Source organism: Peromyscus maniculatus, chromosome 14, assembly GCF_049852395.1.
Source record: "Peromyscus maniculatus bairdii isolate BWxNUB_F1_BW_parent chromosome 14, HU_Pman_BW_mat_3.1, whole genome shotgun sequence".
NCBI classification, from domain to species: Eukaryota; Metazoa; Chordata; class Mammalia; order Rodentia; family Cricetidae; genus Peromyscus; species Peromyscus maniculatus.
In genome coordinates, this window is record NC_134865.1 from 43,064,819 (window position 1) to 43,084,898 (window position 20,080).

Sequence of the window (20,080 nt, forward strand, 5' to 3'; positions counted from 1 at the left end):
TTTTAAGTTTGAGGCCAGCCTGGTCTTCATAGTGATTGCTAGATCTGTCATGAAAACAAGTTTAAAGATAGCTTGATAAATAAACTTACGGTAATCTCACATTTATTATCGCAGAACAACATAATGTCCATCATACTGTATTTATGAAGAGTGGTGGTGTGGAGTGATATTCCAGCCCTTCACACTCACCCTCCTCTACCTTTAGTTCTGTATGCTTCCTTCACAGTAAGTGGCCTTTACGGGTCACCATTTAAAGCTTATGTATGTGGGTATTTTGCCTGACTCTCTGTGTAATGTGTGTGCCTGATGTCCAAGGAGGCCAGAAGAGGGTGTCAGATCCCCTGGGATTGGAGTTAAGGTTGTAAGCCCATGTGGGTACTAGGACTCAAACCCAAGTCCTTTTGAGGAGCAACCAGTGCTCTTAACACTAAGCCGTCTCCCCCTCCAGTCCCTATTTTATCTTTCGTACTGTGTGTCCAAATGTTTCAGTTACTAGATAGATAGTTATGATCATGTTGTTGAGACCTACAGTACAGTACGGTAGTATGCTTGGTGTGTAGCCTGAGGGCAGTGACTCATACGTTGTCACCTAGGTGTGGCTGGCGGCTCTACCATCTAGGGTTGTGATGACCTCACAGTCCTGCAATCACCCAGCCGTGTCTTTCTCAGGATAGACTCCCATTGCTGAGGATGCGTGACTACATATTGATCATGAAGGAAGTTAGAACCGTCATGAGATATCATCTCATACTTACTAGAATAGCTGTTAGCATAAAGACAAGACATACAGCTAAGAATGTGGAGCAAAGGAAGTCTTTCCTTCCTGTTGGTAAGAGTATAAATTAGTAAAACTGCTGTGGAAAACAGTATGGAGGGGCCTCAAAAAGCTAAAACTTGAACTTTGGTTTTTCAAGACAAGGTCTCTCTGTGTAACCCAGGCTGGCTCTAACTCACAATCCTTCTGCCTCCGCCGTCTGAGTTCTTGGGATGCTACTGGCAACACATGACTGCAAAATGGACAGACCTACTGTGCATCCAGAGATCCCATTTCTGCATTTATATCTAAGGAAACATGAAACTAGTACATCAGAGACCTTTTGTATTCCCATGTTCACTGTGACCCCCTCCCGCCCAGGGATGGTATGGAATTACCTAAGTGTCCATCAGTGGGTGACTAGATGGAATTTGTCTGTTGCCATGGCCTACTGCTCAGTCTTAATAAATCTAGAAAGTCTTCCACTTGCAACTGCGTAGATGAACCTGGGGACATTGTGCTAACAGAAATAAACTCGGCACAGACAATCAAATACTCCACCATCTCCTTTATATGTAGGCTCTGAAAGGGTCAGACTCACAGAAGGCAGAATGAAGGGAACAGGGGAAGGGAGGGCGGGGGCCGGGGGGGGGGGGGGGTGTTTGTCACATGGTACGGATTTCCGGTAAGCCGAATGGGATGTGGTGAGCTGTGTAGTCCTTGCACTCCAGGCAGAGGTACGAGGGTTGCAGGTCAGGCGAGCTTGGGCTCCATGGCGAGAGTCTGCGCCAGAGGGAAATATCAGGGCCGAGGGGGGGGGGGGCAATTAAAGAGGCGGGCTAGTGAATACCAGCACCGGGATAGATCTGAAATGTTCTCACCACAAAAAAATGTGAGGTGGTACATGTGCTAACATGTCAGCGTGTACACATGTATTTCAAAATGTGTTGTATGCTGTAAATGTTCATAGTTTATTTGTCAGCTAAGTAAGGAAAAGTAAATGATATTTAAAGGACAGTTGGTTCTACCTGACACAGGCATATTGACAGTTTTCATTTCAGTATGTGAAATGCTTTGTTCCGTCATAACTGCTGTATACATATGTACCGATAATTTGATTTTTCTAACCCTTTGACTTCCTCCTCCTCCCTTATAACAAGCCTAGGAGCAATAACCTGGTGTGTAATAGGCCACCTAGGGTGGTGCACATTCTTTCTTTACTTCCTCCTCATACCTACCAACTGTGTCTTTGGTTAATTAGATTGTAGCTCATTACTTAACCTTCTGATTCTAAATTTACCTATAAAGAGAAGATTGCAACTTCTAGCATCCAAATGCTGTTTTGTGGATTAGGATGTGGTTGAAGTTTAGTAAATGATGGTCAGTTATAATATCTTTGGGTAGATGACTTATTTTAGATATTCTATTGTCTTACAGTATCAATCAGTTTTATGCTAACAGGTAGACAAGTCTTCTATGCTTAGTAGCATATCATATTGCATTCCCATTGATTATCTGTTTCTTTGAATTCTAGAAGATTGGGGCTAGGGCTTATACTTGTTTGTGTTTGCATCATTCTGTCTATTTAGAATGATTAATATTGCCAGGCAGTGGTGGCGCACACCCTTAATCCCAGCACTTGAGAGGCAGAGCCAGGCAGGTCTCCGTGAGTTTCAGGCCAGCTTTGGTCTACAGAGCGAGATCCAGGACAGGCATCAAAACGACACGGAGAAACCCTGTCTTGAAAAACAACAAAAAAAAAAAAGTGATTAATATTGCCATGAGTCTCAGCTTTGCCATTTTTCTGTAACTAAGCTTTAGTATTTATTTTTATATAATAATCAGATTTACTAATTTTGGGCTGTGATAACATGTTCGATGAATTATTTCTACAAATGATGTTTTTAGCAGTAACAAATTTTTCAAAAAAACGATTAAATCTTTGTAGTTTTCACTTGATTTGCTATACTGTAAGTCTGAGCTAAAAAGCAGCTACTTAGAGAGAAATAAACTGTTCAGTTTATTTCATGTGTTGTTGTTTGAGACATTCTTGCTGTGTAGCCCAGGCTGGTTTGGAAGTCAGGGCAGTCTTCTCCTCAGCTTCCCAAGTGCCTGGACTAACCCATACCTGGCTTTCATGTCACTGTGATACCTGGGCGTCTCTTGAGGTTTTGATAATGGAGATGTCAGGATTGGTAAACCCATTGTGTTGTTATGTGTTAAGACAAGCTCTCATTATGTAGCCCTGGCTGGCCTAGAACTTACTGTGTAGACCAGGCTGATCTGATCTTGTACTCACAAAGCTCAGCCTGCCTCTACCTCATGAGTGCTGAATTAAAATCTTACACTGTTTCTCTTTGTTTACTAGACGGTTCTTATGTAAGATGACAAAGTAGCTATTTATACTACAGTTCCCTTTCTAGAAATCCATTTGGGGGCTAGAGAGACGCCTCTGTGGTTAAGAGCACTGGCTGCTCTTCTAGAAGACTGGGGTTTGAGTTCCAGCATCTACATCTCAACTGTTTGTCAGCCCAGTCATGGCTTCTATGGGCACCAGGCATAAATGCAGTGCACAGACATACTACCCATGCAGGGAAAACACCCATACACAGAAAATACATAAAAGTTTCTAAAAATTAGAAGTAAGAAATCCCACCAGGTGTAGTGGCTGGCGAATGCCTTTAATCCCAGGCAGAGGCAGATGGATCTCTGAGTTTGAGGCCAGCCTGGTCTACAGAGCGAGTTCCAGGACAACCAGGGCAACACAAAGAAACCCTGTCTTGAAAAACCTAAAAAGAAAGAAAGAAAATTTTTAACAGTATTTTCTACCCATAATAATGTATGTTGAAACAAAATATATTTTTCTCATCAAAATTACAATTTTATTTCAAAGTGATACTTATAAAACAAGAATTACAGAAAACAGTGAGGTTCCCCCACTGGAATATTCTAGAGTTTCCACTGATAATGATAAAACACTGTGGAGCATATTTTCTTATATAACTTTGACAGTGCCAATTGGTCTTTAAATTTTTTTCTTAGATTTATTTTATGTGTACTAGTGTCTTGTCTACATGTATGTATGTGTACCATGTACATGTCTGGAGCCTGTGGTAATCTGAAGGCGATGGATCTCCTGGACCTGAGTGTGCCACCATGTGGGTGCTGAGAACCGAACCTGGGTCCACCGTAAGAGCAGCCAGTGATCCTAATACCCAGATCCCATACTGGTATAGTTACATTTCACCTCCTCATACTTCATTCAGATGTGTGTCCATTGTCATTAGAGGCAGGAAGGAAAACTGGAACGTGTGTGTGTGTGTGTGTGTGTGTGTGTGTGTGTGTGTGTGTGTGTGTGTGTGTGTGTTTGTTTTAAAAGACAGGTTTCACTCTGTAACTCTGGTTGTCCTGGAACTTCCTAAGTAGATCAAGCTGACTTGAGACTCACAGAGATCTGCCTGCCTCTGCTTCCTGAGTGCTGGGATTAAAGGTGTGCTGCACCATCTTGGCTTGATTTTACTCTTTAAGAAAAATTTTTTGTTTGTTTGTTTATTTTTGTTTTTCTGAGACAGGGTTTCTCTGTGTAGCTTTGGTGCCTGTCCTGGATCTCCCTCTGTAGACCAGGCTGGCCTTGAACTCACAGAGATCCACCTGCCTCTGCCTTTTTTTTTATTTGGTTTTTTGAGACAGGGTTTCCTCTGTGTAGCTTTGCGCCTTTTCTGGAACTCATTCTGTAGCCCAGACTGGCCTTGAACTCACAGAGATCCGCCTGCTTCTGCCTCCCGAGTGCTGGGACTAAAGGCGTGCACCACCACTGCCCGGCCTGCCTCTGCCTTCTGAGTACTGGGATTAAAGGTGTGCGCCACCACCGCCTGGCTTGTATAGAATATTTTATTCTTTAAAATATTTATTCTTTTAAATATTCTTTAAAATTTTTATTCTTTAAAATTTGTATATTGACACAAATACATGCAGAATTATATTAAGTTTGGTTTGTGAGGCCAGGGATTGGAATTTTTCAAAGAATAGTAATTCACATGTTATGCTTGATAATGCTGCATACATCACCCTTACCCATACCCCTCAAACACTGTGGATCAAACTCAGGGTCTTGTGCCTACTGCATATAAGCATTCTATCACTGTGGCAGCCCGTATATTGTAATTTTGACACACATATTTTGGACAATAATAAATAACAAAGTTAAAAGTTTATCAGAATATCTTTTTGACATTTTCTTTTCAATTACTTATGGCCTTTTCTAGTAAAAGAAAAAATTTGCATTATGGAAATTTTAGATTTGGGTAGCCAGGACTTCTATTAAAATAAGTTATTTGTTAGGCAAATAAGTAGAAATAATATAATCTATCACCATTATCAGAAATCAGACACAGAGGAAGAAAGAACAAGGAGGATCTCTGTGAGTTTGAGGCCAGCCTGGTCTACATAGTTCCAGGACAGCCTGGTTACATACTGAGTTCCAGGACAAATCTGGTCTACATAGCGAGTTCTAGGACAGCCAGGGCTATGTAGAGAGACCCTGTCTGAAGAAACGTGAAAAAGGGGGGTGGGGGGAAAAACTCAGACATTTGTGGAAAGTAGAGGTATTCCATTGAGAACTGTGCAGAAAAATACCCGATGCTTTGTTTTTTTAGAGACCTGGTTTTATTCAGTCTAGGGTTGAAGGCAATTTTACATTTGTTCTTTGACTGAGACCATGTTAAGAGGGTGATCCTAGGGTTAGAGAGATGGCTCAGCGGTTAAGAGCGCTGGCTGCTCTTCCAGAGAACCTGGGTTCAATTCCCAGCACCCACATGGCGGCTCACAACTGTCTATAACACTAGTTCCAGGGCATCTGACACCTTCACACCAATGCACATAAAATAAATTTAAATAAATTATTTTTTAAAAAAGAGGGTGATTCGGCAGCATAGACACTGTAAAGCAAGTGGGGATACTGAATTAGTTGACTTAAGGGGACAGCCACGTCACCTGTGTTTGTTTGACATGTATAAAATGACATCTGTGGTGTATTCATTTTAGAAGGTTTTGAAAAGTAGCTGAGAGATAGATAATGAGTATTCAGCTCTGAAATAGCAGTAATGGCATTGTTTACATCTAATTAGTTTTTTTTTTTTTTTTTTTTTTTTTTTGGTTTTTTCGAGACAGGGTTTCTCTGTGTAGCTTTGCGCCTTTCCTGGAGCTCACTTGGTAGCCCAGGCTGGCCTCGAACTCACAGAGATCCGCCTGCCTCTGCCTCCCGAGTGCTGGGATTAAAGGCGTGCGCCACCAACGCCCGGCTCTAATTAGTTTTTAATTGAACTGATGTGCACAGATTCTCAGACATCTCTCGCTTGTTGCAGTATTTGATGACGGTGACGAGAGAACTCTGAGGCGCACCTCTCTCTGCCTGAAAGGGGAAAGACATTTTGCCGAGAGTGAGGTAAGGTGGTAGGGTTGATTTGTGAGCTGCAGTGACTGATGGGGATGTGAGGTGGGAATTGAATTCATCTGTCTCTTCTGCAGACGCTTGACCAGCTCCCTTTAACAAACCCAGAGCATTTTGGAACACCAGTCATTGCCAAGAAGACGAACAGAGGGAGGAGGTCCTCACTTCCTATGTGAGTTTTCCACATTTGGTTCATGTATTGATGCGTTAAAGCCTTCCACAGTTGACTTTCCCAGGATGGCCATGTTCTTTTGGGTAACATTTCCATAGCATATTGTAAGGAGGACATTGTACCCAGGGTAGGCTTTGTTCTTAATTACTCCGTTTACTTTGCCCAGACATTATCAAAATTCTCTTTTCCAAAAGACTCTTTCAGCTTGTTTGACAACATCATTAACTGGTATGAGTTTCCATTACTAAGTAATTATTTGTAGTTTTATCTTTTTATTTAAAAACAATTTTGAACTTAAAATAATAATACAAAGGGTTTCTGTGTGTCCTTTGACTAGATTACCCAGCTTTTAATATTTCTGGCCTGTTGTCTTATCTTTCCATCTCTTTCTTATACTTATTATAATTAGTTTTCAGTTTTGTAATTTTTTTTTGTGGCCCTGGCTATAGACCAGGCTGTCCTTGGCTGACAGATCTGCTCCTGCCTCTGCCTCCTGAGAACTGGGTTAAAGGTGTGCGCCATCACCGCTTGACCAGTTTTATAATTTTATTTTACTGAGCAATGTGAAAGGAAGCAGAGAGCATAACAATCCTTTGTCTTTAAGTAAAATACTGATATCATAATCATAAAATTCAATTTCACATGTGTAAAATGTGTAACCCACAGCCAAACTCAGGATCACCTTGCCTCCTGGTATAAAGTACTGGGCCTACAGGTCTGCACTACCTGGCTTTCAAAGTTTACCTTAAGGAGACTTTTACCTCCTGCTGTCAGCTTTTCAAGGTCCATCTGTCCTCCTAGATGCCTTCAGAGTATCCCTTCAGGATCCAAACCAAGGTCATGTTCATGTGCTTCATTTCTGTGATTTGGTTTGTGAGTTCCCTTTAATCTGGAAACATTCGTTAGCTTTTTGTTAGTTGGTTTTCATAATACTGTCATTTAAGAGTACAGGCAAGTTGTGTGGGTTTGTTTATTTATTTATTTATTTTTTGCTTTTTTGAGACAGGGCTTCTCTGTTTAGCCCTAGCTGTCCTGGACTCACTGAGATCTGTCGGCCTTGGCCTCCTGAGTGCTGGGAAGGCAAGGCAAGTTGTTTTGTAGACTGGTCTTCAATGCAGATTTTTCGTGTGTTTTTTATTTATAGTTTAAGATTATACACTTTTGGCAGTAAGTGATATGTCTTCTTCTCAGTGTAAGTACATCATATACACATACTATCATTTGTCCCATAACCAGTGACATTACCTTTGATCACCAAGTTAATGTGGTTCCTGCCTAACTTCTTAGTTCCCTTTTCTGCCTGGGTAATTAAATAATCTACTTGGAGCTACTGTGCTATGATATGCTGTTCTTTCTCCAGCTATCATTCCTTCAGTGGCTTTATCACTCACTGAGGCTCCTTTGGTATATCAGTACCGTTATGATAGCAACATGGTGATTTTGTAATTGTTTTGTTCCTGCTTCATTTTTTAGTTACATTTAGTTACCATTTTCCTGGGCCAGCAGGGTAGCTCAGGGCTGAAGGCACTTGTCACCGGGTCTGACTATCTGAATGTCACAGGATGGGAGAAGAGGACCAACTCAGCGGGAGTTGTCTGTCCTTGGGCCTCCATGTATGTGCCGTAGCACATGTGCAAGCACGCACACACACACACATACACACACACACACACACACACACACACGCTGAATGGTAAAATGTAAAAATAAACTTTTTTTGAAGAAAATCTTATCATCAGTATGTATTCATAGATCATAATTTGACTTAATGGGCTATGATTCATTGTTTAAAATTTTTTATTTTGATATTCAAGTTATTCTAGATCCAGCCAGTGGGCACCTCTCCAGGCCGGTTTGTATCTTTTTATACGTGTCTCCACTTCTTGAGTACATGGCCACTTCTGGCACTGTGCAGTGTCATGAGTTCATGATCTTTTTTTTCCAGCCTCAAACCTTGATATTTGCCAGTTTTCCAGGGACCTTTGTTCCTTTCGATAGGAAAGAAATATTTAGGAACCCAGATCCAGGTACTGGCTGTGTGCATTCCTCACGGAAGCACATATAAATAACGAAGATGTAAAAAAGGCCAAGTCAGACATACACGTGGCAAACCAAAAAGCAGCCAGAGACCTTTGAGGCCCCTGACTGAAAATCTCAGTCCAGCCACTTAGTGGCTGTGTCTCCTTATTGCAGTGACTATGTTTACATTATCTAATCCTAGTCCTCACACACACAAACAAGTGCTACAAAGTCCTGGCGCTAGTTCATAGCTGAGGACAATGGGGTTGATAATGTCCGCCAGTTTGGGAGAGGGTTATATAGTGCTAGGTGCGTTTTTCATAGTGTAGCAAGTGCTAAGCATCCGATAGTGATCTAGTAAATCATTAATGCTCTGTGATATTCTTATTCCTAAAATAGCACTGTAGTCTTTGATAATTATAATTTTTAATAAGTCGAGTAAACTGATATTTTAGCGCAGGACACTCAAACGCAAGTAGAGGCATTAGAACTAACAGGAAAATTAGTCACTGCAGAAAGGAAGACGTGGTGATTCCTAGGCAATGAATCTGAGAGAGGAAGAAATGAAAAAAAGACAAGGAACCGAATACCTCCAGATCTTTTAATAGTTAACAGCATGGTACACCATAGTGAATGACAGATGTCTGTATAGTCATCAAGATTTTAAATGAGAGTGCATACTCATTTTTATTTAAAAGTATAGACTTATAATTAATGCATATTATGGACACTTAAGAGTAAATGATTATCCCAAATAAATTATCTGAATAAATCCCACATATGCTTTTTCTGGACTATTTTCAAAACCCACTAGAAAATTAAACTTACATTATTTGGCCTCTGGCATTAAAAAACAGAAAGGTAATCTGTTTTTAAAGTGCATTTGGTAAGCAGGGAGTTGGTGGCTCTTACCTTTAATTTCAGCACTTGGGAGGCGGAGGCAGGTGGATCTCTGTGAGTTCAAGACCAGCCTGGTCTACAGAGCAAGTTCTGGGACAGCCAGGACTACATAAAGAAGTCCTGTCTTGAGAAAAACAAACCAAAAAAACCCCAAAAGTGCATTGGTGATATAATTAGGCTTCTCTGTCCTGGCTGGGAACCTGAGTCCAGGTATTCACTGATGCAGTGACGTGAACTCAGGAGTTACTCAAGTCACTCAGTTCCTTGTGTGAGGCCAGAGAGTGCCCATCTCCTCAGCCCCGGTTAGAATGGTCAGGCGGCCTTGGGAGCCAGTCTGAGCATGCACCAGTCGGCACTGAGGACCGGTGATGGTTGTGTTAGCATAACGACTGGGTTGTTCTGACTCTTAGCACTGAAGATGAAAAGGAAGAGGAGAGCAGTGAGGAGGAAGAGGAAGACAAGCGGCGTCTCAGTGATGAATTACTAGGAAAGGTTGTCCAGGTGGTGTCCACGGCCGAGAGGACTGAGTGGTACCCTGCTTTGGTAAGTGAAGTGTCACTGCAAATTAGTCAGCTGTGTTTCTTGTTGAAAATGGCTTTGAAAATATTGGAAATATTACAAATTTAATGAAGATTTTATTATGTGTTTAGAAATTAAAAGTCAGGTCTACAGAAGCTGGCCATTGTCTTTGATTACCCATTCTCAGTTATCATTTATTGACATCTGTCAGGTGTGTTTCCTCTGATGTGTTCTTCATTCTGTCCCTTTACCTTTTTACATCTTTAGTGCTTCTAGGTTGATCCCTAACCCTTTTTATTGTTTGTCTCACAATAGTTTAAGCTGGCCAGGAACTTACTGAGTAGCCCAGGCTGGCCTCAGATTCATAGCTATCCCCCTGTTCCAGTCTCTAAAGTCGTAGGACTGTGGTATGAACCACCAAACCTAGCATCATAATCTTTACTACATTCGAGACTACTTATCTAGAAGTGAGTTTTGAGGATCAATCATTTCAAATCAGGGATAACCTCACACAGTTTCCGTGTGTGAGGTTCAACAATCTAGTCAGACGTGGTGCTGCACAGCTGTAATCCCAGCACTCAGGAGTCCAAAACAGGACGTTTGCTCCGGCCTAGCAGCTGGACACTAACTTGGTATAACATAGAGCTTGTCTAGTGGTGATGGCGCACGCCTTTAATCCCAGCACTCGGGAGGCAGAGGCAGGCGAATCTCTGTGAGTTCAAGGTGTGCAGAGCAAGTTCCAGGATAGCCAGGACTACACAGAGAAACCCTGTCTCAAAAACAAAAAAAAAACAAAAACAAAAACAACCAAAGAGAAGGTATATAGTAATTTTTTAGTACTGGGACATAAACTAGAATAAGGACATAATAGAGAGGAAAGATGCACTTAGATTTTCTTAAGTTTTAGAAATGATAGTCTTTGAACAATAGAGGATATTTTATGAGAGGAAAAAGACCTCTTGGTGGTAGTTATCTCACAGAGGGTTTTCTTTGACTGATTGTCAGGTAAGAGTCGGGGGAGATGAGACTGTGCACTCACAATTAAAAATAACTCGGGAGATGGAGACAGGCGGAGCTCTGTGTGTGAGCTTGAGGCCAGTCTGATCTACATAGTAATTTCCAGGCTACATAGCGGAAACCCAGTTTCAAAAGAAACAAAAATCCTTACCATTTCCACCAATTAAAAAAAAAACAAACCAAACTGTAATGCAGGTCACACATTCACGCCAGCCATGGTACCTCGCACCTGCAGTCTGCCCTTAGTAAAGAGGGAGGAGTTCCGGGGTCAGTCATCCTTGCTACGTTGTAAATTTGAGGCCAGCCTGGGTGGGCTGTAGAAGTCCCTATCTGAAAAAAAAATAGAGACCAGCCCATATATCCATAAATGTTACTGCTTTGGATACAAAATAGTCTTGGGCCTGCAAGATCCTTCCAAGGTAAGGTGCTCACGCCAAGCCTGTAGCCTGATCTTGATCCCCAGGACCCCCATGGGGCAAGGAAAGTATTATAACAAGTATTGACCCTCACAGAATGCTGTGACACATGTGTGCCCTCCCACACAAATAAGTAAACATAGTAAGAAATTTTCATTTAGCTAAGAATTTTTAATTTATATTTTGTTATTTATTTTTATATTATCTAATGACTATGTTAAGTATCTAGAAAGCTAATGAAATCTTTTTTTTTTTAATTAATATTTTAAATTCTATTTCTTTGTGTATGGGGTGTTTTGCCTGCATGTATGTCTGTGTACCTCAGGGTGGCTGGTACCCGTGGAGGCCAGAAGAGGGTGAACTCAAGTGACAGACAAGTGTGGCCATCATGTGGGCGCTGGGAACAGAACCTGGCTCGTCTGGGTCCTCTCAACTGCTGAGCTTTCTCTCCAGTCCCCCTGTCCCCAAGGTTATTTTTAAAATCACATTTTTGGGCCTGGCGAGGTGGCTCAGTAGGTAAAGATGCTTGCCACTAACCCTGACAGCGTGAGTTGGCTCCCTTGGAGACCCAGTGGTGAAAGGAGAGAACCACGTCTGACAAGGTTGTTTTTTTTCAGTCTTACAAGTTGTACATTGACCTACACGAGTGCCATAGCACACTTGAACTCTCCCTGCCCTGCACACAAACAAATAGCCATAGTAGAAAGGTTAAATATGGTCTAGGTTAGGGGTGTAACTCAGTGGTTGAGTGTTTCCCTAACATACGAAAGGCTTTGGGTTTAATTACTTAGAACTTCAAAAAAAATTTTTTTTATTTAGTAAATAAGTAAATAAATGTGGTTTTTTTTTTTTTTTGTCTTTGGTTTTTTTTTTTTTTTTCTGAGCAAGGGGAGTCAGTAGATTCTGAATTTGTATTCCAGGTCATCTCTCCCAGCTGCAATGATGATGTCGCAGTGAAAAAGGATCAGTGTTTAGTTCGATCATTTATTGATTCTAAATTGTGAGTAATGAACCCCCCGGTAATGATTCATGGGAATGGGACACGGTGATTGGCCACCCACCGTAAAGGCGAGTCACTCAAGATGGAGTTGAGAAGTTATTTAAGTTTTTATATAGGGTACTTTTAGCTGATACATTTTATATAAAAATTGAACAATAAGTGAGAACAGTATATTAAAGACATTTATTTGTTAATAAAGTGTGTATAGTTTTTTAATTGAAAAATTCTGGATTTTTATTGTGCTATTTAATATTATGAATTATGAAACTTCTTAATAGACATTTTATTAGTAGAATAATTACTTCCATGTTTTATTTTAAGAAACAGACTTTTAGAAACTTTCCCTTAATTTCATGGTTTTTTTTTTCAACAAAAACAGTAAAATTAAGTATATATTTGTTATTCTCTGTGAAAAATATACCATAATATATATGACAATCATAAGAATATTTTAACAGATTAACAAAAATTAGGAAATACTGAACAAAATAGGTGTTATTTGTAAGTATTGAAATATCTATGTTCATAGAAACTATTGTCTATAGGAAAGTTGTATATTTGGAACTATTGTGAATTTGAGGCTCTCAAATAAGAGTACTTTGAGGTCATAAAACTTAAAAAATACTAACTTTGTTTATATTATCTCCAATACTTTATTAAGGATTGGGATATTCATAGCCTACAACTTTTAAAACACTATTTACAAAATAATTTTGATTCTTGAGGTCTTATGTATGTATTAATGTGGACTGTTTAAATGGTGTTTTTTATTTAATAAGTAGTTCTCCCTGTTTTGTTCTTTTCCATAGTTACTCTATAGCAAGAAAGGACATTAAGGAACTAGACATTCTCAGTCTGCCAGAAGCTGAGCTCTGTGCTAAGCCAGGTAAAAGAAGCTGAGTCAGCGTATCATTTCATGCTGTGACTGTGTCCGGAGACTCACATAGGGAACAGTCCTGACTGGTCCCTGTTACCACATTAACTCTGGAATTCTGTGTCCAGCCTGTGGTCCGTGGACTCATGGGGTCCAGTACAAAACCATTAACTTAAAACAATGAGTCGTTTGGTTTCTTCCTTCTCTTGTTGCTTGGTTGTGTGGTTCCTAAGTATGAACCTCACAGATATGTGTTGAACACACCCTTACTTAATGGCACTTTTGTCATGTCTCGATAAAATACCCAGTTTATAAATTTTACAAATTTAACTTTGCATGTTTGGTCAGTAATATTTCTTTTTTGGTTTTTGAGTCATGATTTCTCTGTGTGGCCTTGGCTGCCCTTGAACTCACTCTGTAAGACCAGGCTGGACTTGAACTCACAGAGAGCTCCCTGCCTCTGCCTGAGTGCTGGGATTAAAGGTGTGTGTCACCACTACCCAGCAATATTTCTTCTTTTTGAAGGGTACGGGAGAGTGTCTTTCTACATAGCCCTGGTTGTCCTGGAACTCACTATTTAGACCAGTGTCCTTGAACTCACACAGCTCCACCTACCTTTGCCTCCCGAGGGCTGGGGTTAAAATCGTGCACTTCCCCACCTGGCTGGCCATTATTATCTAATAGTGGGGCTGGAGAGATGGCTCAGTGGTCAAGAGCACTTACTGCTCTTCCAGAGGACCCAGGTTTGGTTCCCAGCACCCTCATGGCAGTTCACAGTCATCTGTAATCAGTTCCAGGGGATTTAGTGCCACTGGATATCTACAGGTAGAACACTCACACACACACAATAAATAGAAATCTGTTTTCTAAAAGACTGTTTCCAATCTCTGCCAGACATAATTTCACTTGGGAGGTGGAGGCCTGTGGGGCACAAGATCCAGGCTAGATTGGGCTACATAGTGACGGTTGAGATCCCTATCTCACAACAATAAATAAACAAAAATTCCAACAGACTGTCAGAAAGGCTACATAATCTTCTAACTCCTGATACACTCAGATGCCCTGTACTATTTTATGAACGATGGCTGGGTGTGGATTGAGCTTTCTGACCCTGAATGCCATGCATCTCCCTTAATTCCATGTTCTTCATCCTGTGGGAGCAGCTGAAGTCCATGTTTCCTTTCAGGGCTCCGGAGAGCAAGTGTCTTCTTAAAAGCTAGAATCGTTCCTGATAATTGGAAAATGGATATAAGTGAAATCCTCGAGTCATCCAGCAGTGATGATGAAGACTGCCCTGCTGAGGAGAATGAAGAGGAGAAGGAAAAAGAGCCCAAAAAGGAGGAAGAAGAACCGGTAGGTTCAATTCCATGCAACATGGAAACTTTTTTTTTTTTTTTTTTGGCTTTCTAGTGAAAATAATACCTCCATGTATTTGTTCTCTGTCTAGATTTTCTGTTGTTTGTTTTTGTTTGAAACTTTTCTTAGCTTAATTTGGTTGAGGAGTTGTGGCTGTTGGGATCATAATGTAGTTTGTGAATCAGCACCGGGTTTCAGGATGAAGTTGCCAAAAAGTGCTTTTCAGGGATAATCAACAAGATTAGGGGTGGGGTGGGGGGGGCTAGGTGTTTCTGTGTGTTCACTGTCAGTGCGTGAAGTGATTGTCATCCTGCTTTCAGGGTGCCAAGAGAGTCAGAAAGGTGCTGTCCAGAGCTGGTACAGCTAAACTGGAGCTGAGGGATTTGAACCCAGGTCTCGATTCTCCTAACTTGGAAACCCTCTAGGAAATCTTAATTACACCCAAAGAAACATTCTTCTGGAGTCTTGGCAAATCATAGAAGAGATTTAGGTTGTATTTTTATCAGGAGTGGTTTTCTTTGCAATATTGCTGTGTTGTTCACGGGATGGTTATAGAAATCATCCATGAGTTACCGTGGTTGCTCACATGGTGTTTGTCTGTTTATTCACCAGTGTTTTGTGAACTGGGATAAATATTCTAGTGTGATTTGGGTTGTTGAGAGGCAAAACAAAGAGCATGAGTTTACTGAAAAAGAAGATCTATTTGAGCATGAAAAAATTAGCCCTGGAAATGTGGGCTGCTTTTGTTTGTTGAAATGCACAAATGTGCACTTCTGGAATGCCGGGACTAGACTTGGGCGTGAGGAAGAGTACATGCTAGCTCTCTCCCGTGACTCCTCTGCAGCATTTGGCTTTTTACACTCTGCAATCAGAATGGCGGTTCATACTTCCAGGCTGCCTACAGAGTTGCCATAGTAACATGCTGTTGGTTTTAAGTGAGCATGCTCAGAAAGACAGGAAGGTTTAGCAGAGGCTTGGCAGGTTGCCAATGGAGGTTTGCCAGCCGCTTTGAAATGGGCTGTCTTTCTTTCCCTTTCATGTAATGTCTGATTTTTATGTGGAGGAGAATGTAAGTAGTGCTGTATAACCCCGCGGACGCTGTGCCCTAAGAGGGACAGCAGAGATTTGCCAATCAGCCTGGCATGTCCAGACCCTGCACTGACTAAGTAGAAGTGGAAGCTAACCATTTTGCATTTGAAAGGAAATGCAGCACATAGGTAAGATTTTTTTTTTAAAAAAAATATTTAGTTATTGTTTGGATTGCCAAAAATGGGATTAGGTAAAAATTTTAGGTATTGATTGTGTGGCTGATGTGGTGGAGCTTATAACCAAGCGTAATTGTTTCTTGTAAAAAAGACAGTAGGAATCTATTTTTAGAGGATTAGAGGGTAAAGGGTATTTTTCTCAGCCATAAGATAGCTTTAGGAATGACAGTCATGAGACAATTTGGTAAAATCCAGGATTTAAAAACTGAATATTGGATGTGGTAGCTGTGTTTTATCTGTATTTAGGTTTAGGTTGTGTGTTTCAGGGTAAATAGGCCACATTTTCAGGGTGTGAACTGTTAACAGTCTGTGGTTTAGCTTCTGGATTTTTATTTAACATCAATTAGGATCTTACATTGCCAAATGCCGAAAAAGGGTTAGTCTCTTTATTTTTGCTAATACTTTTAATAGGTGTTCCTTCCAGAATGCATTTTACCTACCCTTCGAAAATACCCTGAAATTTTAAACAAAGAGGCTAAAAAGAGCTTTGTAAGAAGTTGCAGAGGGTGCCTATAAAATAGTAAATAGTGCTCATGTTACAGTGATTAATTTTATAATATTGTAAGGTTTCATCAAGCTGTGAGTGATAAAAATGTTAGTAAAAATGAATAGAGCAGAGGCTATTATTTGAATGTAATAGTAAAGAAAAATTAAAATGTAAGGACACTTAGAAAAATAGTATCTTTTTACAATATGTTACTTATGAACTTGCTAAAATTTAGTGAACATGGTTGCTTTAGTCCTAAAAAATAACAGCAAAAAAAAAAAAAAATCACAAAATGCAGGCATGATTCATACAGTTTCTTTTAAATTATTTTCCAGATGCTCATTTTCATAGCATTTGCTTTATTGATACAGACGTGTTGTAAACTAGTTCTCTGGCCACCTTAGTGGGGTTTCTTGAGTGAGATTTAGGTGGTTTTAGGGGGGAAAATCAGCTGCATTTTCTTTGCTCTTGCATTAGAGTGAGATTTAGTTGCTGAATCATTCTAACTTGTCTTGAAGAATAATTTTAAAACATGTAATATACTGATCATCCAAGGAATGCTTTAAACTATACATAGCAAAGGGAGAAACATGAGCATGGTATATAGTGAATAATCTGATAAGCCAGGGCCTACCTGGCTTAGTCATTCTGGGCCTTTCCCACACCAGTGAGGCTGAGCTGTTGTATTGCATTACAGATCATGATTCTACCTAAGATGTATTGATAGTGTACTTCTTAGGAGGACTGGACGATGCTTTACCAGAATCTAGAGATCCTTTGCAGCATTTTGTAAGCCGTTACACTGCACCGTCGACTGTCCCCCAGTGTGGACCAGCAGGCAGGCGTATGCAGCAGAATCCCACAAGTGGTGTCCATCTCTGCAGTGGGGACGAGCAGTAGCCTCTGTTTACCCATCATGTGTCAGACGTTTCAACATGAGTGGGAGCAGCAAGATTTGGGAGTCTGCAGCTTTCCAATGGAGCAGTATCTCTTGGCTTTAATACTTTATTTCCTGCTCATATGCTACTGCAGGATTTGAGAGTAAGCAGTATGTCTCATACTGTGCTGGGAAGAGAATCTGACAGAAAGTAGTTCCTGTCTGTATTGGTAACTGCAACAAATAGATAATTATGATGGAGAAAACCTAGAGATTATCTTGTGGGTGTTATTTAAATGTCTTTGTTAAGAAAAAAATTTTTAAGAAAATTTTATATTAGAAAAAACATTACTAAATTTTTTTTGAGCTTGGAAATTTATTGGAAAGTCCAGATTAATATAAATAATGATAACTGTTATTCACTTTTCTTGACTTATGATTATATTGGATAAATATAGGAGAATGTTCTAAAGGTAAGAAGTTAGAAGATTAATTATCAAGAGGAATTTAACTAGTTTTAGCTTAAATCATCATTGATTTAATGGCTTTGTATTTCAGATTTTATGTTTAGCAATGAAAATTAAAATGAGTGAAGTTTTTTATAAGAACTGTTCTTTTTAGTCTAATGTATTAATACACTCATTTCTCCAATCTTGAGAATTTTCTAGGGATTACCATTACATTTGATACCCAAGATAATTTTCCATTATTGTAAAAGTCATAAGTGCTTGAGTTTTTTAATTCCTGGAAATATGAATATTAATTTTTTGGTACTTAAATCAAATGTCACCTTTGTCAATCTATGACCGAGTAGATTAAAGACATTTGCTGATGATTGTTCAAAATCACTTTGTATATAGATCCACAGTAAATACCCGATAACTCAGGAAAACTGTCAGTAAAAGCTATAGGTTCTTAAATGTAATATAAATATTATAGCTATATCAAATAACTTCAATTAAACTAATTTCAAGTAAATCTGAAACACCAGCCTTCAATGAATCGCTTACATTCAAATATAACAACTTGCTTAAGTTTAGACTTCTAAACAAGGAAATAAAAATGTCCTAACTGTAGGCTGGAGAGATGGCTCAGGGGTCCAGAGCCCCGCTGATCATGCAAAGGCCCTCTGTTTGGTACTTAGCACCTACGTGGCAGTTTACAACCATCTCTAACTCCAGCTCCAGGGGATCCAGTGCCACCTTTTGGCCTCCTCAGGTACTGCATGCATATGATACGCTTATATACCTGCAGATAAAACACGCATACACATAAAATAAATAAGTAAATCTTTTTTGAAAAGTCTTAATGAGTTTTAAAGAATCTTCACTGTTTTAGCTTAAAGCTTGAACTGCACTAATTCACCTAATGAGACCAGTGAGGTTTATACGTTTGTTCACACAAATACAGCTACATTTTCAAAATAATTACTGTGTATAGGTGTTATAATATCTGCATGTGTATCAGTGCACTACTTTCATGCCTGGTGCCTATGCAAGCCAGAAGAGGGTATCAGATCCCCTGGAACTGGAGGAGTTACAGATGGTTGTGAACCACCATGTGGGTGCCAGGAATTGAATCTGGGTCCTCCAGAAGAGCAGTCAGTGCTTTTAACAGTGGCGCCATCTCTCCAGCCCTCTAATACAGCTCTATGTGTGTGTGTGTGTGTGTGTGTGTGTGTGTGTGTGTGTGTGTGTGTTTAAAACACTTTTAATGTAATGATACTTTATATCTGTGTCATCTAAGAGGTTCCAGTGGTATGAAAAACTTGATAGCCCCAATATCATATCCTGATGGATACATACAACGTATGAACCATTTCAAATGGAAATAGTTAACGGCAGTAGTTTACGAGTCATGTCGTTGTTTTAAGGAGACGTTGTTAAGTTGTGAAACAGTGTCTTACTGTGACTATATCACATCCTTTGGGCTCCCGGAAGTGCTCTACATGTGTGTAACAGTGGGGCATGGATCCTGTAAATTTTAGGATCAGGTGGCATGGGGTCTCCAACTATCTCGGGTCAGTTTGTTGTCTGTGACCAGGTCATCTTCTTTGAATGTTACCGTGTCTCCACCCCGGCTTTGGGAAGAAACTCCTAAGTTCCAATGGGAGCAGCCTTTGCCCTTAAGCCTTATCCACTACCCGGGAGTAGCTTTAGAGCCCACAGCGGGCCGCCCTTTCGGGCCCCGTCGCCAGTGTGGCATGTCTGAGAGCCAGGTCCCTGGGGTTCTGCTCTGGAGCGGGAAGTCTTTGCCTCCTCGAACCCTTCCCATTTTGCACTTCTGGTCCCGGCGTCCCCCCACCTGCTGCCCATGCTTGCCCTCCAGCCAGGCTGCTCGGTTACACGCGGCGTCCCTGACTCCTCATGACTGTATCAAGTCTTGTCCTGTCATCACAGGCAGAACAACTTTGCTGACAGTCACCAGAAACCTTCAGCCAAGCAGAAGTGTGTCTTAGCTCATCTTACTCCTTAGTAGCATTCAGCTCTCATGATGTGACATTTGTTTTCTGGGTTACTTCCCAACCACATGATAGAATAACTCTGAATCTATATGCACATCTCAGCTGTCTCTTAGCGACAGGCACTTAGATTAAACTGTTGGTGGGAATTTCTTTTTATTTGGAAGTGTTCAAACTCAGTATGCACACAGCTTCACTTACCTTCCTTTCTCCTTCCCTGGCCATTCCTAATTAATTTTAGTGGTAGCACCATACCCAGTTGCCTAAGCGAGATACACGGAATACACGGACGGCATCTGGACTCTTTTCTTGGTCCTTCCCACCCAATCCATTTAGGCACACAAACCCTTTGTCTTCTACCAACTTGAATAGTCCCTTAATCTGCCCACTTCTTTCAGTAACTACCCTGCCAGCCGAAGTCCAGGCAGCCACTGTTTCCCCTAGACTAACGCGGTAGCACCTGCCTGCTGATGTATTTCACACTTACCCTCCTCCATGCCTGTCTCTGCACTAG

The 20,080-nt window shown here is 40.6% G+C and overlaps 1 protein-coding gene across 1 annotated transcript in view; it reads left to right on the forward strand.

Annotated features, from left to right (window-relative positions):
• Arid4a (AT-rich interaction domain 4A) overlaps positions 1-20,080 on the forward strand; it is a 71,594-nt gene that overhangs the window by 15,309 nt on the left and 36,205 nt on the right. Inside the window, exons 6-11 of the mRNA XM_006990713.4 lie at positions 6,118-6,197; positions 6,281-6,375; positions 9,705-9,837; positions 12,167-12,246; positions 13,056-13,132; positions 14,307-14,473. Coding sequence (XP_006990775.1) covers positions 6,118-6,197; positions 6,281-6,375; positions 9,705-9,837; positions 12,167-12,246; positions 13,056-13,132; positions 14,307-14,473 — 632 coding nt within the window. The remainder of the gene's footprint in view (positions 1-6,117; positions 6,198-6,280; positions 6,376-9,704; positions 9,838-12,166; positions 12,247-13,055; positions 13,133-14,306; positions 14,474-20,080) is intronic.